The following is a 16020-nucleotide window of genomic DNA, read 5'->3' as shown; positions in this document are numbered from 1 at the left end:
CCCTCCTCCACCTGAGGAATTCCTGCTCCACCGCAGGGTTCAGCTCTGCGGAGGCCTCCCTGACATCCCGTCCCCCACAGAGACCACCTCTCTGAGGCCCTGAGCACAGTCCCAGCTGGCCGGAGCTGCGCGCTGTGCAAATAGAAGCTTGCGCCCAGACTCGGTGCGCCCGCGGGCAGTCCTGAGGCGTGATTGGGGGCTCTTGCTCGCCTGCCCCGCTCCCACGCCCTCTGAGACCGCCCAGCGCCCCCACCCGGCTACGCTCCCTGGAGTCCCCCCCACCCCGCCCCGGGACCGCCCCTGAGGAGGGGCGTGTCCCCGCTCCCCTGCGAGCCGGGGCGGGGAGGGGCGGGACCGGGGGCGGGGCGGGGCGCAGACCGTCCCCCACTGGCTGCAGCGCGCGGGGCAGCGGCGGATCAGTGCGCGGTGGCGGCGGCGGCTGCGGCAGCGTCGCGGGCAGCTGGCGCCGCGCGGTCCTGCTCTGTCCCGCGCACCGGCAGGCGGCCGGCCGGAGGGACGGGGCGGGCACTGTGCCGGCTGACGGCGAGCCGGAGCGGGAGCCGCGCGCAGCGAGCCAGGCTCCTGCGCCCTCCAGGTCGGTGTTGGGGCCCGGCAGGCGCGCGGAGGGACAGGGGCGGGCGCGCGGCGGGCCCGGGGCGCACGGTAGGCGCGGATCTGGAGCGGTCCCTGCCGCGGGCCGGGCCAGGGCGCGGGCTTCCCGCTCTGGAAAGTTTGCCGCCGCCGCCCTGGGAGGGCTCTGTAGCAGCCAGGGAGGGAAGAGAGAGGGAGGGAGGGACCGCGGCGGGGAGGAGGCGGCCGGCGCCAGGCGGCCCAGGAGCCCTGGGCGGCGGCGGCGGCGGGCGGGGTGGTTGGGGGTCGGAGAGGTGCGGGCGCAGGAGCCAGCCGCCACAGCGTCAGCCCCTGCGCGCCCTGGCCCGTCCCGGTTACGAGCTGTCCTCCCACAGTCTCCCGAGCGGTGCCCTACTCCCGCCGGTGCCCGAGCCGGGCCGTGGGGGGCAGCATGCCCGCGCGCGCCTCCTGAGGACGCCGCTGCCCTAGTCCCCGCCATGGGCGTCCCGGCCTGCGCCCTCGCGCTCTGCGTGGCCGTCGTGGCCGGCGTCGCCTCAGAGCCCCCGGGCATGGAGCAGCGCGTCGCGGGGAGAGCGGCAGGTAAGGCAGGACCCAGCTGGCACAGGGGAGGGCCGGGCCCCGAAGGCAGAGGCGTCCAGGACAGGAGCAGCCCCTGGGTGGGGAGGGGGACCCCCGGGTGTGAGTGGCACCGCAGGGCGGTGCCCAGCTTCCGCTGCCCTCCTCCCTGGAGATCAAGGCCAGAGCCAGCGCGGCGGTTTGTGGGGCGTCGGAGCTACGGGACACTCCCCAATGTCGAGGCCGCCGCGGGCAGCCTGGCACCGAGGGGGTTGTCCGCGGTTCCCGCCCCCTGCGTCTCCCCAGCCGTGGCGCCGTCGGGAGGGCGCGGACTGCCATTGTTGTTCTTTGGGTTCTGTTGAGATGGAAAGTTCCCATTGTTGGTACCCCCTCCCCAGGGCCCCAGTTCATGTCCAGCTTTGGCCAAAGCGAGAGGCTGGACTTCTGAGGGTGAGCGCATCAGCCGAAGCCAGGCCCCTGCCTCCGTGGCTGGTGCGGCCAGGTGACACCTTCTAGCGCCACTGCTCCCTTGCCCTGCTCCCGTGTCCCACGGGTGGACGGGGCGCCCTGGCTCCGCTCTGGACGCTGGGCAGGGCGCGGAGAGGATCGGGCAGGCGTTCTTGCGTCGTGGGGCCTTGGCACCGGGCTGGCGGGCAAGGCCTGTGGGCGAGGGCTAGGGCAGGCTCGCGGGGCCTCGAGGTGCGGCGCCCGCACACGCGCGGGCCGACGGAGCGGCCGTGCGGAGGGAGGCCTCTGCTGGGTGAGCTCACGCCCCACCCGGCCCGAGGCCCGAACAGCCGCCCCTTTGTACATCGGCACGGCCACAGAGCGCGCATTGAGGCGGCGGCGGCGGCAGGCGGGACCCAGGCAGATGGCTGCCGCCCCGGCCTGCGCCCCTTTCTCCGGCGGCGGCTGCAGCCTCCCGGAACAATGTCATTTTTTTATGAATGAAAGTGGGCCTGGCGCTTGAATGTGCGTGTCATTCAGCGGCGTGACAGGGCCGTCGGGAGGTCAGCGCGCGCTTTCAGAGCCTGCTCGCCCTGCTTCCAGGGGGCCGACTGGGCGGCCACGGGGGGAGCCCTGCATTAGCATTCGCATTCGCATTCAGATGAAGATATTACTCCCCACGGCCCGGGAATGTCAACTAGCCCCGGCAGGCAGGGAGGGGGGGGTGCGGAGGCCTCCCCTAACCGCCCAGGACCCCCGCCCCCACCCTCCCCCAGTGGAGCTGGTGAAACAGGTAGTGCGTGTGTTCATGGGACAATAAACTTAATCCGGTTCCTTAATGAGATGAGCTGGGCAGTGAAAGTACAAAGACCTCGTGAAATTTACGGAGGTCGTGGCTGGCGCTTTCCCCAGAGCAGAAATTGTGGAGTCAGAGCTGGCTGGGGTCAAGGGCCCTGGTGAGGGTTTTGGCCGCTGGACTGCCCTGGCCACCTGGGGCCCTAGGGGGGGGGGGGGAGCCTTCATCTCCAAGTGGGTCCACTTCTCTCTAGGTGGGGCCCTGGGGGTGGCCCCCAGGGTGCAGGGTGGTTGACGGTTGGGCTCCCCCGGCAGCCTGACAGTACCCTCTTAGGAGGCACTGGCTGTCTGCAACCTCACCAGCCCCTCCACAGGGCTGAACTTTGAGCCCTGCTGGCCTCTGGGTGGTTCATTAACCCAGCTGAGCCTGGGAGCCCCTGTCACCCATCCCCCAAGGCCTCAGTTGGAACTGGCGTCCAAGGCACCCCTTTCACAGTTGAACCTAGAGGGGAACCCAGAGAGTTTGAGGTGTCCAGGCTGGGGAAGGGCAGGCCACCAGCCCACCTGAGTGATTTTAAGCAGGAGCCACCCCAGTGGGGGGGTCTCCCTGGCCCTTGGGGTTCAGGCTGCCAGCTGCCAGCCCAGTCTCTGGGTGCCCTCCTCCAACCTCAGTTTCCTCCTCCGGCCCAGAGGAGTGATACTGGTAGGACTGATAACGGCAGGCAGGGTTGTTTCGAGGATTAGACGGATAATCCTGGTAAGCCCTCATTAGCCTGCCCGGACTCCGGATCCCTCTTTCTCCTGACTTTATTATGAAACTTTTAGGAATGTCTGCAGGTGGGAAGTGAGGTAGGGAGGCAGGAAGCCCAGACCCAAGCCCAGGCCCTAGCCCTTGCCCTCTTCTCTTAGGCTCTTTTAAAGCATGCAGCTGGCAACACTCATCTGGCAACTGGTCCAGGCCCTGTGAGAGCTGCAGGACCACTTTGTTCCCTGACCCCAGGCCCTCATCCCACCCCAAAACCCAAACCCTTGGGGCAGCCAGCTCCAGACTAGAGTTTGAATTTGGTGTTTGTTCTCTGGTGTCCGCCCAGGCCCTTGGGATGGAGCATTGCTCCTCCTCCATCCCACCTTGTGCCTCCCAACACACTGGGTGCCTTAACTGTGGTGACCTGGAACTGAGCAAGGTTCCCCAGGCTGAGGACACACCCCTCCCCAGCAGGCTGGCCTGCCCTGGCCATGGCCTCCTGGACATCAGTCCCCAGGCAAGAGACCCAGGGTAGGGAGGTCTCTCACTGTCAACTTTCATACCCTCAGCCACTTAGTGTGGAGGCCTCTCTGGGCCCCTGGGCTTGTGGCGTGGAATTGTTACCTTGTGCCACACTGCAGGAAACAGGCATAGAGCCAATAAGTGGCAAAGTCAAGGAGACTCTGACTGAGAAGTGCCCCCAGACCCAGCATAGCTCGCCCAGGACAAGCACCCCCTGGGCTGGACCTGTGGGCTCCATCGGGCATGTGACATCCTGGTGGGACCCATCCCCATGGGTCCCTCCTTTTGTGATGAAGAAGGAGCCCTTCCTAGGGCCACTGAGGGCGACTAGGCCCCACGAGTGCCTGGCAGCTGAGTGGGGCCTGAGGGGGCCTGGCTGGCCTGGGGCCCTGATGCTGCCTCCCAGGGCAGCCAGTCCCTGAGCTCCTAGGGTCCCCTGCCTGACCCCCCCCCAAGTCAGCTTTTGCCGGTCTCCTCAGGCCTCTGTGGGCCCCTGCCTGAAGTCGGCCCCTGCAGGCAGGGTGGTTGGGCAGGCCCTTCTCCCACAACCGGTAGAGCCGTGGGCATGGCTGGCGTGGGGGCCACTCCATGTCCCTCCAGTCCCTCACTGGCCCAGGTTGAAGGGAATACTTCTGCAGATGGCTTGACCTGTGTCGCCACCCAGACCAAGCTGGAACCAACCGGCTGTTGCCCTTGGGCCAGGGCCTAGGGCTGAGGCTACCACGACCATCCTGTTCTTGGCCTTCTGGGGGGCCTTAGGCAGCTCCCAGCACTGGGTGGTCCCCACAGGACACACTGGCTAGGACTAGAGGGTTGGAGGTCAGGCCAGGCCCCCACAGGGGCTGGCCCTGAGCTGTGGGTCCCCAGGGGATATAGGCTGTAGTGGATATTTCAGGGGAGGGGTGGGTCCTTCTGGCTGGCAGGATCCTGATGGGCACTGGGCATGTGGGGCTGGCTTAGGTAGGGTGGGCAAATTGAGATTGGCCAGGGAGCCAGGGACTAGTGTGGCCAGAGTGGGCAGCTGGGTCCTCGAATCTAGGCCACTCGTCAGCAGAATGACAAGTGATTGGTGCAGCCAGCCCAGCTGGGTCGTGGAAGGAGGCCTGCCCAGTAGGACCACCCACCCCTGTCCTGGGCCCCAAGCCCAGGCCACCTGCCTGTGCTGGGCATTGTCTGGCCTGGCAGGGAGGCCTGGGGGTGCTGGTCAGGTGGTGTGTCCCTGGGTCTCAGACCTTGGTGGCCCCTGGGAGCTAGGCAGCTGCTGAACAGGGGAGGGGCCCAAGGGCCACCTGTGTGCTTCTGCCCATGGGGCTGTGCTCCCACCCCAGCTCCTCTGCCCTCAGGGGAGGGGCCGGGGCTCTTACCTGCTTGGTGGCTCTGACAGCTTCCTCCTCCACTCTGGGTCCTCCTCTGTGAGTGAGAATTCCTTCATGACACTTAGAAATTAGAACTTTCAGTGTCCGTAAGTGCAGTTTCACAGGAGGGCAGCCGTGCCTGTTCACTCACAGGCTGTCTGCCCAAGCTGCTGTCACTTGCAATGGCAGAACTGAGTCCTTAGGACAGAGTGGAAGGCTGGAAGTACTGATGCCCTGGGCCTGTGGGGTCATGGTTTCCAGCCCCTGGTTTGAAGGCTGGCTGGTGGGACCCTAGGCTCTAGGAGCAGGTCCTTCCTTACTCGGGGCTGCTGCAGCCTCTGCTGGTGTGCCTGTGAAGTGGGGGTGCCCTGGTGCCTCCCATGGGTGTGTTGGGCCCTCTGTGCCAGGTTTCAGGGTGTCTGCCTCAGAGTCGCCCATCTCACCTGCAGAGGTCCTAGGCCCTGATTCCAGCCAGCAGGAACAATTGGTGTTCAGCAGCGGGGACATCGTGGAGCTGAGCTGCCACCCACCCGGAGGTGGTCCCATGGGGCCCACTGTCTGGGTCAAGGATGGCACAGGGCTGGTGCCCTCAGAGCGCATCCTGGTGGGGCCCCGGCGGCTGCAGGTGCTAAATGCCTCCCACGAGGACACAGGGGCCTACAGCTGCCGGCAGAGGCTCACCCAGCGCCTGCTCTGCCACTTCAGTGTGCGTGTGACAGGTGAGCACCACTGAGCCATGCCAGGCTGGGTGGAGGAGACTGGGTTGCTAAGTTCCCTGAGCTCAGGGAGACCCCCAGCCGTGTGGCTGCAGCACCCTTGCCCTGAGGGTCTTGCTAGTTGTTGGCAGAAAGGAGGGTGCCCCCAAGAGGTGTGTCTGATTGGGGGCCCCAACCCCACCCATTGGGGCACCTGGATGCAGGCCATCACACAGTCACCACCCATACACCCTTTCCTGCCTTGCAGATGCTCCATCCTCAGGAGATGACGAAGATGGTGAGGACGAGGCTGAAGATGCAGGTGAGCCCAGGTCCTTGGCACATGGACTGGCCAGGGTGGCACCTGCTTTCCACCTGCCAAGCCCTGCCCCAACAGGCAGGTAGGGGATCAAGGCCCCGGGGCGACCTCCTGGGGTCACACTGATTATCAGTTCCCCTCAGGATGGAGGAGGGGCTGGGCCATGGAAATTGCTCTGATGCCTGGCCCTAGGCCTGGGTGGAAGTCTGGGAGTGGCAGGGATACACCCATCCTACAGGTGGGAAAACTGAGGCACTGGGCCCTGGGAGTCCTAGAGCAGTAGGGAGGCCAGAGCTGGCCTGTGGAGGCTTTGACGTTGGCTCTGGGTGAGTTGGCTGTGCTCTAGGTGTGAATGTAGCAGGGAGCAGGGCCCCAGTGGCTCCGTGGGTGGAAGGACCCAGGGGTTAAGGGTAGCAGCAGCGAGTGCCTGGCCCAGTGGGAGGTGGATCACCACAGGGGCTATAAATTGGGAGCCAGTGTCCTCCATGGATGGGCTGTGGGTATGAGAGCACAGTCAGAGGACAGTGGCAAGGAGACTCCACCCACTGTGGAGGACTGGTAGGAGGTGGGGCTTCTGGTTCGGGAGGATCTGAGAGGTGTGCACGGGCAGGTAAGGGTCACTGTGAGACAGACGCTGGGGGCAGGTACAACCAGGACTGGCGTGTGGGCTGCTCCCTGAGCCCCTTGGGGTGAGTGGACCAGAGAGGAGCCCACCAAGAAGATTGGCTCCTGGGGGAGGCGAGGGAAGCTGTCTCGGGAGAGGATGGCATTTCCCAGCCTGGTCATCCCAGGTAGGTGCTGGGTGTTGCCGCCCATGTGGCTGGGCCATGGGGTTACTGGAGGCCACCTTTCAAAGCCACCGTCTGGCATTGGCAGCCTTGAGTCTTACAGTCTCTCAGTCCTGGCAGATGACCCCTGCCACAGCCTGCTGGGCTCTCTCTGTCACCCCAGGGGTCTCTGCTCCCCACTCCGGGAGGCCTGGGAGGGCAGCGACAAGCTCGGGGAGGGGCCTCTTCTCAGTGTTAGTGCACACTGCTCCCACCTGCGACTCAGTGTCCTCCAGGAGCTGGGCATGTTGCTGTGGGTGGATAGCAGTGAGGTCACCAGGCAGAGAGGATGCTGGCCCAGCCTCCCCAAGAGTCCTGGCAGGAAGGCAGCCCCCACCTCAACCTCCAGGAAGGAGGAAAAATAGTTGGGCTACGTGGTGGGCTGGCAGCCCTGAACACCAGGACAGGGAGGAGGCGGGGCCTCCAGGATGCTATCCTCATGGGTGCTGGCCAGGCCCTGGGGCTCTGCAGAGGGTGGCCCAGGGTCTCAGATTCTACTGGGCCAATGCCACCCGGCTGCCTCCAAGGCACCAGCTTGGTGGGAGGCTGGGTCCCCTCCTGGTAAGCTGCTCCCAAGGCCTAGGCTCCTTCACCCAGCTGGGCTGCCTACTAGGTCTCCCCCCCCCACCGTGGGTGTCCCAGGGTGAGTGGCGGCTCCCCTGGGAGATGCCCTTTGGCCTGAAGGCTCCCAGGCCAGGGTGGGGCACCCTGGACCTCTTGGTGGGAACAGTCGCTTGGGGAAGCAGATGGTGGGGAGGGGACACATGGTCCAGCTCAAGAGTGTCTGGGGTGGGGGACATGTGTGGAGGCTCTCAGGAGCCTTGTGCAACTCAGGCAGGGGTCCTTGAGAGGCCAGTACTCTCGCTGCACAGGAAGGAAACTGAGGCAGTGGTGGGAAGGGGCAGCTTTGGAAGGTGGGGGGGTCTGTCAGACCAGATGCGCCTCTGCTCCCCACCTTGGTCGTGACCTTCATGTGTGCATCCCCTTGCAGGGGCCCCTTACTGGACTCGGCCTGAGCGGATGGACAAGAAGCTACTAGCCGTGCCGGCCGCCAACACTGTTCGATTCCGCTGCCCGGCCGCCGGCAACCCCACTCCTTCCATCTCGTGGCTGAAGAACGGCAAGGAGTTCCGAGGCGAGCATCGCATTGGGGGCATCAAGGTGGGCCTGGCAGTGAGTGATCCCTCGACCTGGGGGTTCGTGGGGCCTGGTGGCATCGGCCAGGGTTGGCTCACTTGCGCCCTGCTGCAGCTGCGGCACCAGCAGTGGAGCCTGGTCATGGAGAGCGTGGTGCCCTCAGACCGCGGCAACTACACGTGCGTGGTGGAGAACAAGTTCGGCAGCCTGCGCCAGACGTACACACTGGACGTGCTGGGTGAGGGCCAGGGCAGAGGCAGGGCAGCCGTGGGTGGGTGGGGGGCAGCCCCTAAGCCCGGTGTGTCCCCACAGAGCGCTCCCCGCACCGCCCCATCCTGCAGGCAGGGCTGCCGGCCAACCAGACTGCAGTGCTGGGCAGCGATGTGGAGTTCCACTGCAAGGTGTACAGTGACGCGCAGCCCCACATCCAGTGGCTCAAGCATGTGGAGGTGAATGGCAGCAAGGTGGGCCCTGACGGCACGCCCTACGTCACTGTGCTCAAGGTGAGTCGGCTCCTCAAATGGGCACCGCCGCTGCCAGGTGCAGCAGGAGGGCGGCTCCTGGGCCTGGCCCCAAGGCTGCCCCTGGGTGGGGGATGCAGAAGGATCTGAGTCCAAGTGTCGTCAGCGCTTCAGGGGAAGGGGCAGTGGGGACTCTGGCCTGGGGGGCTGAGTCGCAGTACACCATGCCGTGCTCTGGGCCAGAGGTGTCTGCTGTGGGACCTGTTTCTTTTCCTGTGTTCCAAGGTCAGCCTTGGCCTCTCTGGGGTGGGCTCAGGGTTAGTGACAGTGGCCCAGAGCAGGAGGGTAGTGGCTGGGCCCTCCCAGTAACCTCTGGACCTCAGAGGCTGGTGGCTGCGCCTGGAGCTGGCCCAGCTGGCTGTTGTCAGCTGTGCAGAGCGTGGCGTGGGCCCCCCCACCGCCTCCCTCGGCCCTTAGCTTTGTTCCCATGACCGCAGGGGTGGGGGCCACCGAGTTGGGATGGTTGCAACATTCAGAGCCCAAAGAGAAACATCTGTTTAGAGACAAGATGGTGTGAGGGGGTGGGGAGAGCTGAGTCCAGGCCCAGCTGGGAGAGGCCGCAGCAGGCTCTGCGGGGTGCTCCGTCCTGTTCCAGCCCAGAGAGGCTCTCCGAGGGCTCTGGGCTCTGGGGGTGGATGGGAGAAATGCATCCTGTGAAACCACAGCCTGCGGCTGGGAGGTGCCTCCACACTGCCCCCAGGCAGCTTCTGTGCTGAGCAGCTCGGCCCTGTTCATTCCTTGGGGGTCTCCACGTCCTGCCTCATGCCTGGTGGGTCTGCCCCGGGGTGTGCCTGAGCCGGGTCTCTTGTCCCCGCAGTCCTGGATCAGTGAGAGTGTGGAGGCTGACGCGCGCCTCCGCCTGGCCAATGTGTCGGAGCGGGACGGGGGCGAGTACCTCTGTCGAGCCACCAATTTCATAGGCGTGGCCGAGAAGGCCTTTTGGCTGCGCGTTCACGGGCCCCGAGCAGGTAACGACTCTGTCCCACGCCGGCTGGCACTCGAGCTCCAGCTCCAAGGCCCTGGCTGAGCCCCTGCACGCCCTGCACGTCCCATCCTGCTCGCTCCCACCCTATGCTCTGCGCTCTGCTCTGGCCACCTGGGCAGCGCCAGCCTCCACTGTGACTGCCCGCTTTGAGCCTCGTGTCCTGTGCTGGCCCTTCCTGCACCCCTGTGCACCCTAGAAGGTCCTCAGTGCCCACCAGGGCCGGTACCACACTCTTTGTGAGCACCACTTTCTGCCTGTCTCTGGCTGTGCCCACTGCCTGCTCGCTTCCAGCCAGTCTGTCTGTCCATCTGTCCATTCTCCGTCTCACCCTCCTCTCTCCACGCTTACCCTGCATGCTGCCCCCGCGCAGCGCCGTGCCTGATGCTCACTTGGGACAGAGGATGCCGGTGGAGGGACTGGCTTCGGGCTCAGTGCCGACACACAGACAGAGGGCCCTCAGCCGCCATGGCAGTGGCCGCCGTGGCAGTGGCCGCCGTGGCAGTGGCCGAGGCGGTGGTGGCCAAGGTGGTGGTGGCTGAGGTGGTGGTGGCGGCGTTTTCCTTGCAGCCTGGCTGGATCGTGACCGTGTGGACTCTGCTGCGGTGCCCGCAGAAAGGTGTTGGCGCTCGCCTATCGAGCTCTGTTCTCTCTTTGTAGACGGCGGGCGCTAACACCACCGACAAAGAGCTAGAGGTTCTGTCCTTGCGCAATGTTACCTTTGAGGACGCCGGGGAGTACACCTGTCTGGCGGGCAATTCTATCGGGTTTTCCCATCACTCTGCGTGGCTGGCGGTGCTGCCAGGTACTGGCTCTTGCCGCTTTGCACCTGTGCTCTTGGGGCGCTGGCCTGGGCTATGCCACAGCCGCTGCGGACAGGCATGGGACCCTGTGACTTGCGGCTGCCCCACTCCACGGAGCTCTCATACCTGGCCCTATGCCTGATGTGGGAACAGAGTCCATCAGCCCTGTCTGATCTCAGGGGCCCCTTGGCCTGGCCCCCGACTACCAGCTGGGTCCCTAGATGCAGGTCCTCCGCTGCAGCTTTGGCCTCTCCCGGGTGCCTGGGTGGCGGTGCGGGTGCTGCTGGCTCTGCTGGGTTCCTTTCCTCTGGGGTGTGGCCCCTCCTGACTCATGGGCGCTCTGACTGCAGGACCCTAGGGACAAAAGGGGCTGTGGAGGCTCTGAGCCGTCCCCGTCCACCTGTGCCTGTGGCTCCAGCCTTGGGCAGCCCGTGGGGCTCCCAAGAGGCAGACTGGCCTCAGTGCCCATGTCTTTGCAGCCGAGGAGGAGCTGGCAGAAGCCGGCGAGGCCAGCAGCGTGTACACAGGTGTCCTCAGCTACGGGGCGGGCTTCTTCCTGTTCATCCTGGTGGTGGCGGCCGTGACACTCTGCCGTCTGCGCAGTCCCCCCAAGAAAGGCCTGGGCTCTCCCACCGTGCACAAGATCTCTCGCTTCCCGCTCAAGCGACAGGTAACAGAAAGTAGATACCAGGTTCCGAGCTGCCTGCTGGCCCAACCAGCTTCCTGGGCCCCTGTGGCTCACTCTGATCTGGGATCTCTGAGTTCAGGGGACCCTGTGGTGTCTCAGGCCAGTGGCCCCACACAGGACGTTTCTCTGCAGCTGGGTGGGTTAACCCCTCTCTCTTCTTGGGTCACTACATGGAGCCCGGGTTACCTTGGGCTACAAAACATTTTAAAAAATCTTCACTTAACACTAGCAAGAGTCAGAATACCCACTTTCCGGCCCAATGCCCTGTCCAGGAGCTGTGGCCTTGTGCCCCGAGGCCGCTCCACCCCACCCTCCCCCAGCTCCCGAGTGTGGCGCCAACCTGCCCCTGCCGACCCAAGCAGGTGTCCTTGGAGTCCAACTCGTCCATGAACTCCAATACGCCGCTGGTCCGCATCGCCCGGCTGTCTTCAGGAGAGGGCCCAACGCTGGCCGATGTCTCTGAGCTTGAGCTGCCCGCCGACCCCAAGTGGGAGCTGCCCCGGGCCCGGTCAGTGGTGGCAATGGTGTGCAGGGGGCCTGGCGGAGGTTCTGGGGTGGGGTGGGGTGGCCACCTGGCAGGGGCCTGGTTGGATTCCAGTTGGAGTTGGGTAGGATTCAGGGCCATCAGGGATTAACTGTGGGTTCAGGCTGGGGCTTTGGGAGATGCTTCAGGCAAGGTACCTGGTAGGGACCCACCTCCTCAAGGTGCCCTGCTGGAGGGCACAGCACAGGGCAGCCCAAGGGTGACTCCCTTCATCTTCATGAGTAAGGACTGGGAGTACATGTTGAGGGTTGCCTGGAGGTGGTGGTACTAGGCCTCGGAGGCTGGGCAGGGGTGCTGGGGTGGGCTGCGAGCAGGTGGACTCACGCACTCATGCCTCTGCTGCTGCAGGCTGACCCTGGGCAAGCCTCTCGGGGAGGGCTGCTTCGGCCAGGTGGTCATGGCGGAGGCCATTGGCATTGACAAGGACCGGGCTGCCAAGCCGGTCACTGTGGCTGTGAAGATGCTGAAAGGTGAGGATCCACCTAGCAAGGGGCACCTGGGCAGGGCTGGGGGTGCATTGCCTGATGGTCCTTCCTTGCACAGACAATGCCACCGACAAGGACCTGTCTGACTTGGTGTCGGAGATGGAGATGATGAAAATGATCGGCACACATAAGAACATCATCAACCTGCTGGGCGCCTGCACGCAGGGTGGTACGCGGCGGGCGGTGGGTGGGCGTCTGTCCCCAGGCCCTGGGGCCCCCTCTGAGAATCTCGTGCCCACAGGGCCCCTGTACGTGCTGGTAGAGTACGCTGCCAAGGGCAATCTGCGTGAGTACCTGCGGGCGCGGCGGCCCCCGGGCATGGACTACTCCTTCGACACCTGCAAGCTGCCCGAGGAGCAGCTCACCTTCAAGGACCTAGTGTCCTGTGCCTACCAGGTGGCCCGGGGCATGGAGTACCTGGCCTCCCAGAAGGTGAACAGGGTGGGAGGTGCAGGCTGAGGCGACAGCTTACAGGGTGTGGGGTGGGTGTGGGCAGACCCCCATGGGGTGAGGATGGTGAGGCGGGGGTGTCAGCTTCAGCCCTGGCCCCCGTACCCCAGTGCATCCATAGGGACCTGGCCGCCCGCAATGTGCTTGTTACTGAGGACAATGTGATGAAGATTGCAGACTTTGGCCTGGCCCGAGATGTACACAACCTTGACTACTATAAGAAGACCACCAACGTGAGCCTAGCCCTGGGGTGGGGGTGGGGGTGCTGAGCCAGCAGGGATCCTGGCAGCCAACCTCCCCTCCTTTTCCCTCCCCGACTAGGGCCGGCTACCCGTGAAGTGGATGGCGCCTGAGGCCCTGTTTGACCGAGTCTACACCCACCAGAGTGACGTGTACGTGTGCCCCGCCATCTCTGCCCTCCTGGGGGGTGGGAGCTCTTGGGGCAGAGCCAGGAGCCTAACTGCAGCTCCTTGCAGCCCTGGGCCTGGAGCTTCTGGAGGGTAGGCTGTTTCTTCTGCCCTCTTTACCCCATGGGCCCCCTGGCACCTGCCTAGGCACCTGTTCTGGGTGCAGGGGTCACAGGACAGCCTGATCTCACCTGCCCCTGCAGCTGGTCCTTCGGGGTCCTGCTCTGGGAGATCTTCACACTGGGGGGCTCGCCATACCCCGGCATCCCCGTGGAGGAGCTCTTCAAACTGCTGAAGGAAGGTCACCGAATGGACAAGCCGGCCAACTGCACACACGACCTGTGAGCAGTGCCCCAGTCTCTCCACTGCGTCTAAGGGGGTGCAGGGCCGATGGGCCAGGGTGTGGTGAGGGTTGGCAGCCCCAGAGGCTGCTCCTGAGTCAGGCAGGAAGCTGGCGGCAGCCTGGGAGGGATGGGCGGGCAGGAGCCGCGCCTGAGTGCCCTCTCCACAGGTACATGATCATGCGGGAGTGCTGGCACGCTGCGCCCTCTCAGAGGCCCACCTTCAAGCAGCTGGTGGAGGACCTGGACCGCGTCCTCACCGTGACCTCCACCGACGTGAGTGCTGCCTGAGGCTGTCCTCATAATCCATTCTGCCACCTGGAGTCTGGGGGGGGGGAGTAGGCCCTCTGGTCACAACTGGGAGTGGGAAGTGGGGCCTTGGTGGACGCTGCTGACCGCCCATCCCCTGCCGGCAGGAGTACCTGGACCTGTCAGTGCCCTTTGAGCAGTACTCTCCGGGCGGCCAGGACACCCCCAGCTCCAGCTCTTCCGGGGACGACTCTGTGTTTGCCCACGATCTGCTGCCCCCGGCCCCATCCAGCAGCGGGGGCCCGAGGACGTGAAAGCCGCAGCCTGCAGGCTGAGCCCCCAACAATGTGAGAGGGGACCCCAGCCCACTCTGTGCTGCTGGCATGCAGTCACTCCAGGCCAGAGACCCGGTATAGACAGAGCACTTCATACCTGTGTGTGTACGTGTGTGTGCGTGTGTGTCTCTTGGCCACAGGTGCAGCAGTCCCCTGGGATGCCCACACTGCTTCCTGACCAGTGCTGCAGCACTGAGGGGCCTTTGTTCTGGGGAGACAAAATGTAGAATGTAAGGTGGACTGTCCCATGGGACCCCCAGGGGCAGGCACTGAGCCAGACTCACTGCCACAGGCTCTGGCCCCCACCTGCCCTACTGGGAGCATCAGGGGCCAGGCTTCAGCATTTGGCGGCCTTGGCCCCTCCAGTGCCCAGATCCGAACCTGCAGAAAAGCCCCCCTCACCCCCCATGACCTCCCGCCTGAGCGGCACCTGCTGGGGACAAGCAGCAGTGCACAGCACCCCCTCCAGGCTCCCCGCTTTCCTCCCTGCCCCTCCGACTGAAATTACGGGTACCTGAAGGTGGGAGCCTTTAACCTCTATCTGCAAGGTTTATTCCAGAAATAAGTGTACATTTATATAAATAGTTGCTGTGTATATGATATATATACATACGTATATATAAAAATATCTATGTGAAAGAAGAGGCTGCACACTGAGGCCTGGGACCTCAGGTGCAGGAGGTGGGTGTCGCCCTGGTGGGAGGCCCCCCAGGGACTCGCTGTTGACACAAACAAACACAGGCAGGGGCACAGGGGCTTTTCTGGCACCACAGTTTTGTTTTAAAAATTGTACCTGGACCTGTATATTTGTAAAGCTATTTATCTACCCCCAGCTCCCTGGTCCACCACCCCACGCTCATAGCGTTTAGCCAGCCACATGGCAGAGTTTTACGTTTTAAGTTATTAACAGCTGAGAAGGTTTATGCTGCGTTGTGAGGGGTTGCTGAGAATGTATGTCCAGCCTGCACCCAAGCTGGAGCCGGCCCCCTCGGAGCCTAGAAGGCCGCTACTAGTTGGGAGATGATTCTGGTGAGGATAGTTTATTTCCTTTGGCCTTCTTTTGCAGGGGAATTAGATTTCTATAGGATTTTTCTTTAGGAGATTTATTTTTTTGGACTTCAAAACAAGCTGGTATTTTCATACAAATTCTTCTAATTGCTGTGTGTTCCAGGCAGGGAAGCGGCTTCCAGGGAAGGGCTCGCCCTGCATGCAGGTTCAGATGTTATTAGATGTTACAAGTTTATATATATCTATATATATAATTTATTGAGTTTTTACAAGATGTATTTGCTGTAGACTTAACACTTCTTACGCAATGCTTCTAGATTTTTATAGCCTGGACTGCTACCTTTCAAAGCTTGGGAGAGAAGCCGTGAATTCAGTTTTGTTACTTTTTGTGCTATTAATGGCCTGAGTCTGGGTGGCTGTCCTTTGCTCGTCCGCTGGACGGTGGCTCAGGGTAATCTTTCCTCACAGCCTAGCACTTGGTGGCCAAGGTGTGGGCCCAAACCAGCAGATGTGATTTGTTAACCCGGCAGACATACTTTCCAAACAATAAAATAAAGCAAGAAGACCAGTTCCCACTCCTGTCCATGCCTCTTTGCCTTCTTTTTTTTTTAAACTTTATTTATTTATTTATTTTAATTAATTTTTTTATTTCAGCATATTATGGGGGTACAACAGTTTAGGTTATATGGGTTGCCTTTCCCCCTTCCTTCCTTGCCTTCTGTTTGCAATCCTGGGCAGCTCCTTGTTGGATCATTTGCTGCCAAGGGGAGGGAGAGCTTCTAACAGTTGGGCAGGGATGCAGAGTTGGGCAGGAGGCCCTGGTGGGAGCGAGGATGAGCTCTGGGTGTGCCAGTTCCCTGGCTGCCCCTAGCTCATTGGGGCCCTGAGGGGTGTGGGGTCATGTCCAGGCTCTTGTGTAGGTCTGAAGCCTCCACTCAACACCCCTATCACCTGCCTGCCTGATCATCTGGGGAGAGGAGCTTTCTAGTTGTCCCCGCTTAGAACTGCCTGTAAACACAGTGATTTTGGAAGAGCACCATCCACATAGGTGATGGTGGCCATGCTTCGGCTGGCTCCCTTTGCCCAGGCCTAGCCACCCACTTAACCACCTCTGGGCTCCACCAGCGACCCCTGCATGCCAGTAACGTCTGCGCCTTCGGGCAGATGCTGTTGTGTTGGCTGGGGCACTGAGGACAGGCCCACACCTCCTCCCAAGGTC

At 63.2% G+C, this 16020-nt stretch overlaps 2 protein-coding genes across 9 annotated transcripts in view; one reads left to right on the top strand and one right to left on the bottom strand.

The window, feature by feature from the left end:
* LOC105881641 (stem-loop histone mRNA binding protein) overlaps positions 1-16020 on the bottom strand; it is a 230380-nt gene that overhangs the window by 189517 nt on the left and 24843 nt on the right. The gene's annotated exons all lie outside the window — the stretch shown is intronic.
* FGFR3 (fibroblast growth factor receptor 3) lies at positions 382-15382 on the top strand. 8 transcript variants are annotated; one of them, XM_012737448.3, is made up of 18 exons: positions 382-595; positions 966-1170; positions 5460-5729; positions 5974-6027; positions 7843-8012; positions 8103-8226; positions 8301-8491; positions 10152-10296; positions 10774-10964; positions 11345-11490; positions 11875-11996; positions 12070-12180; positions 12253-12443; positions 12572-12694; positions 12783-12853; positions 13072-13209; positions 13380-13485; positions 13626-15382. In XM_012737448.3, exons 2-18 carry the CDS (start codon positions 1068-1070, stop codon positions 13770-13772), a joined length of 2403 nt encoding a protein of 800 aa, XP_012592902.1. In that variant the 5' UTR covers positions 382-595; positions 966-1067; the 3' UTR covers positions 13773-15382. The 8 variants fall into 8 exon arrangements, with proteins under 8 accessions (XP_012592902.1, XP_012592901.1, XP_012592900.1 ...); XM_012737447.3 differs by having other exon boundaries at positions 11342-11490; XM_012737446.3 differs by lacking the exon at positions 10152-10296 and adding an exon at positions 9327-9477.

Source organism: Microcebus murinus, chromosome 16 (genome assembly GCF_040939455.1).
Source record: "Microcebus murinus isolate Inina chromosome 16, M.murinus_Inina_mat1.0, whole genome shotgun sequence".
In the NCBI taxonomy this organism is placed as follows: domain Eukaryota; kingdom Metazoa; phylum Chordata; class Mammalia; order Primates; family Cheirogaleidae; genus Microcebus; species Microcebus murinus.
Note: the sequence above shows the minus strand (reverse complement) of the source record. Positions and strands in the feature narration are given on the sequence as shown.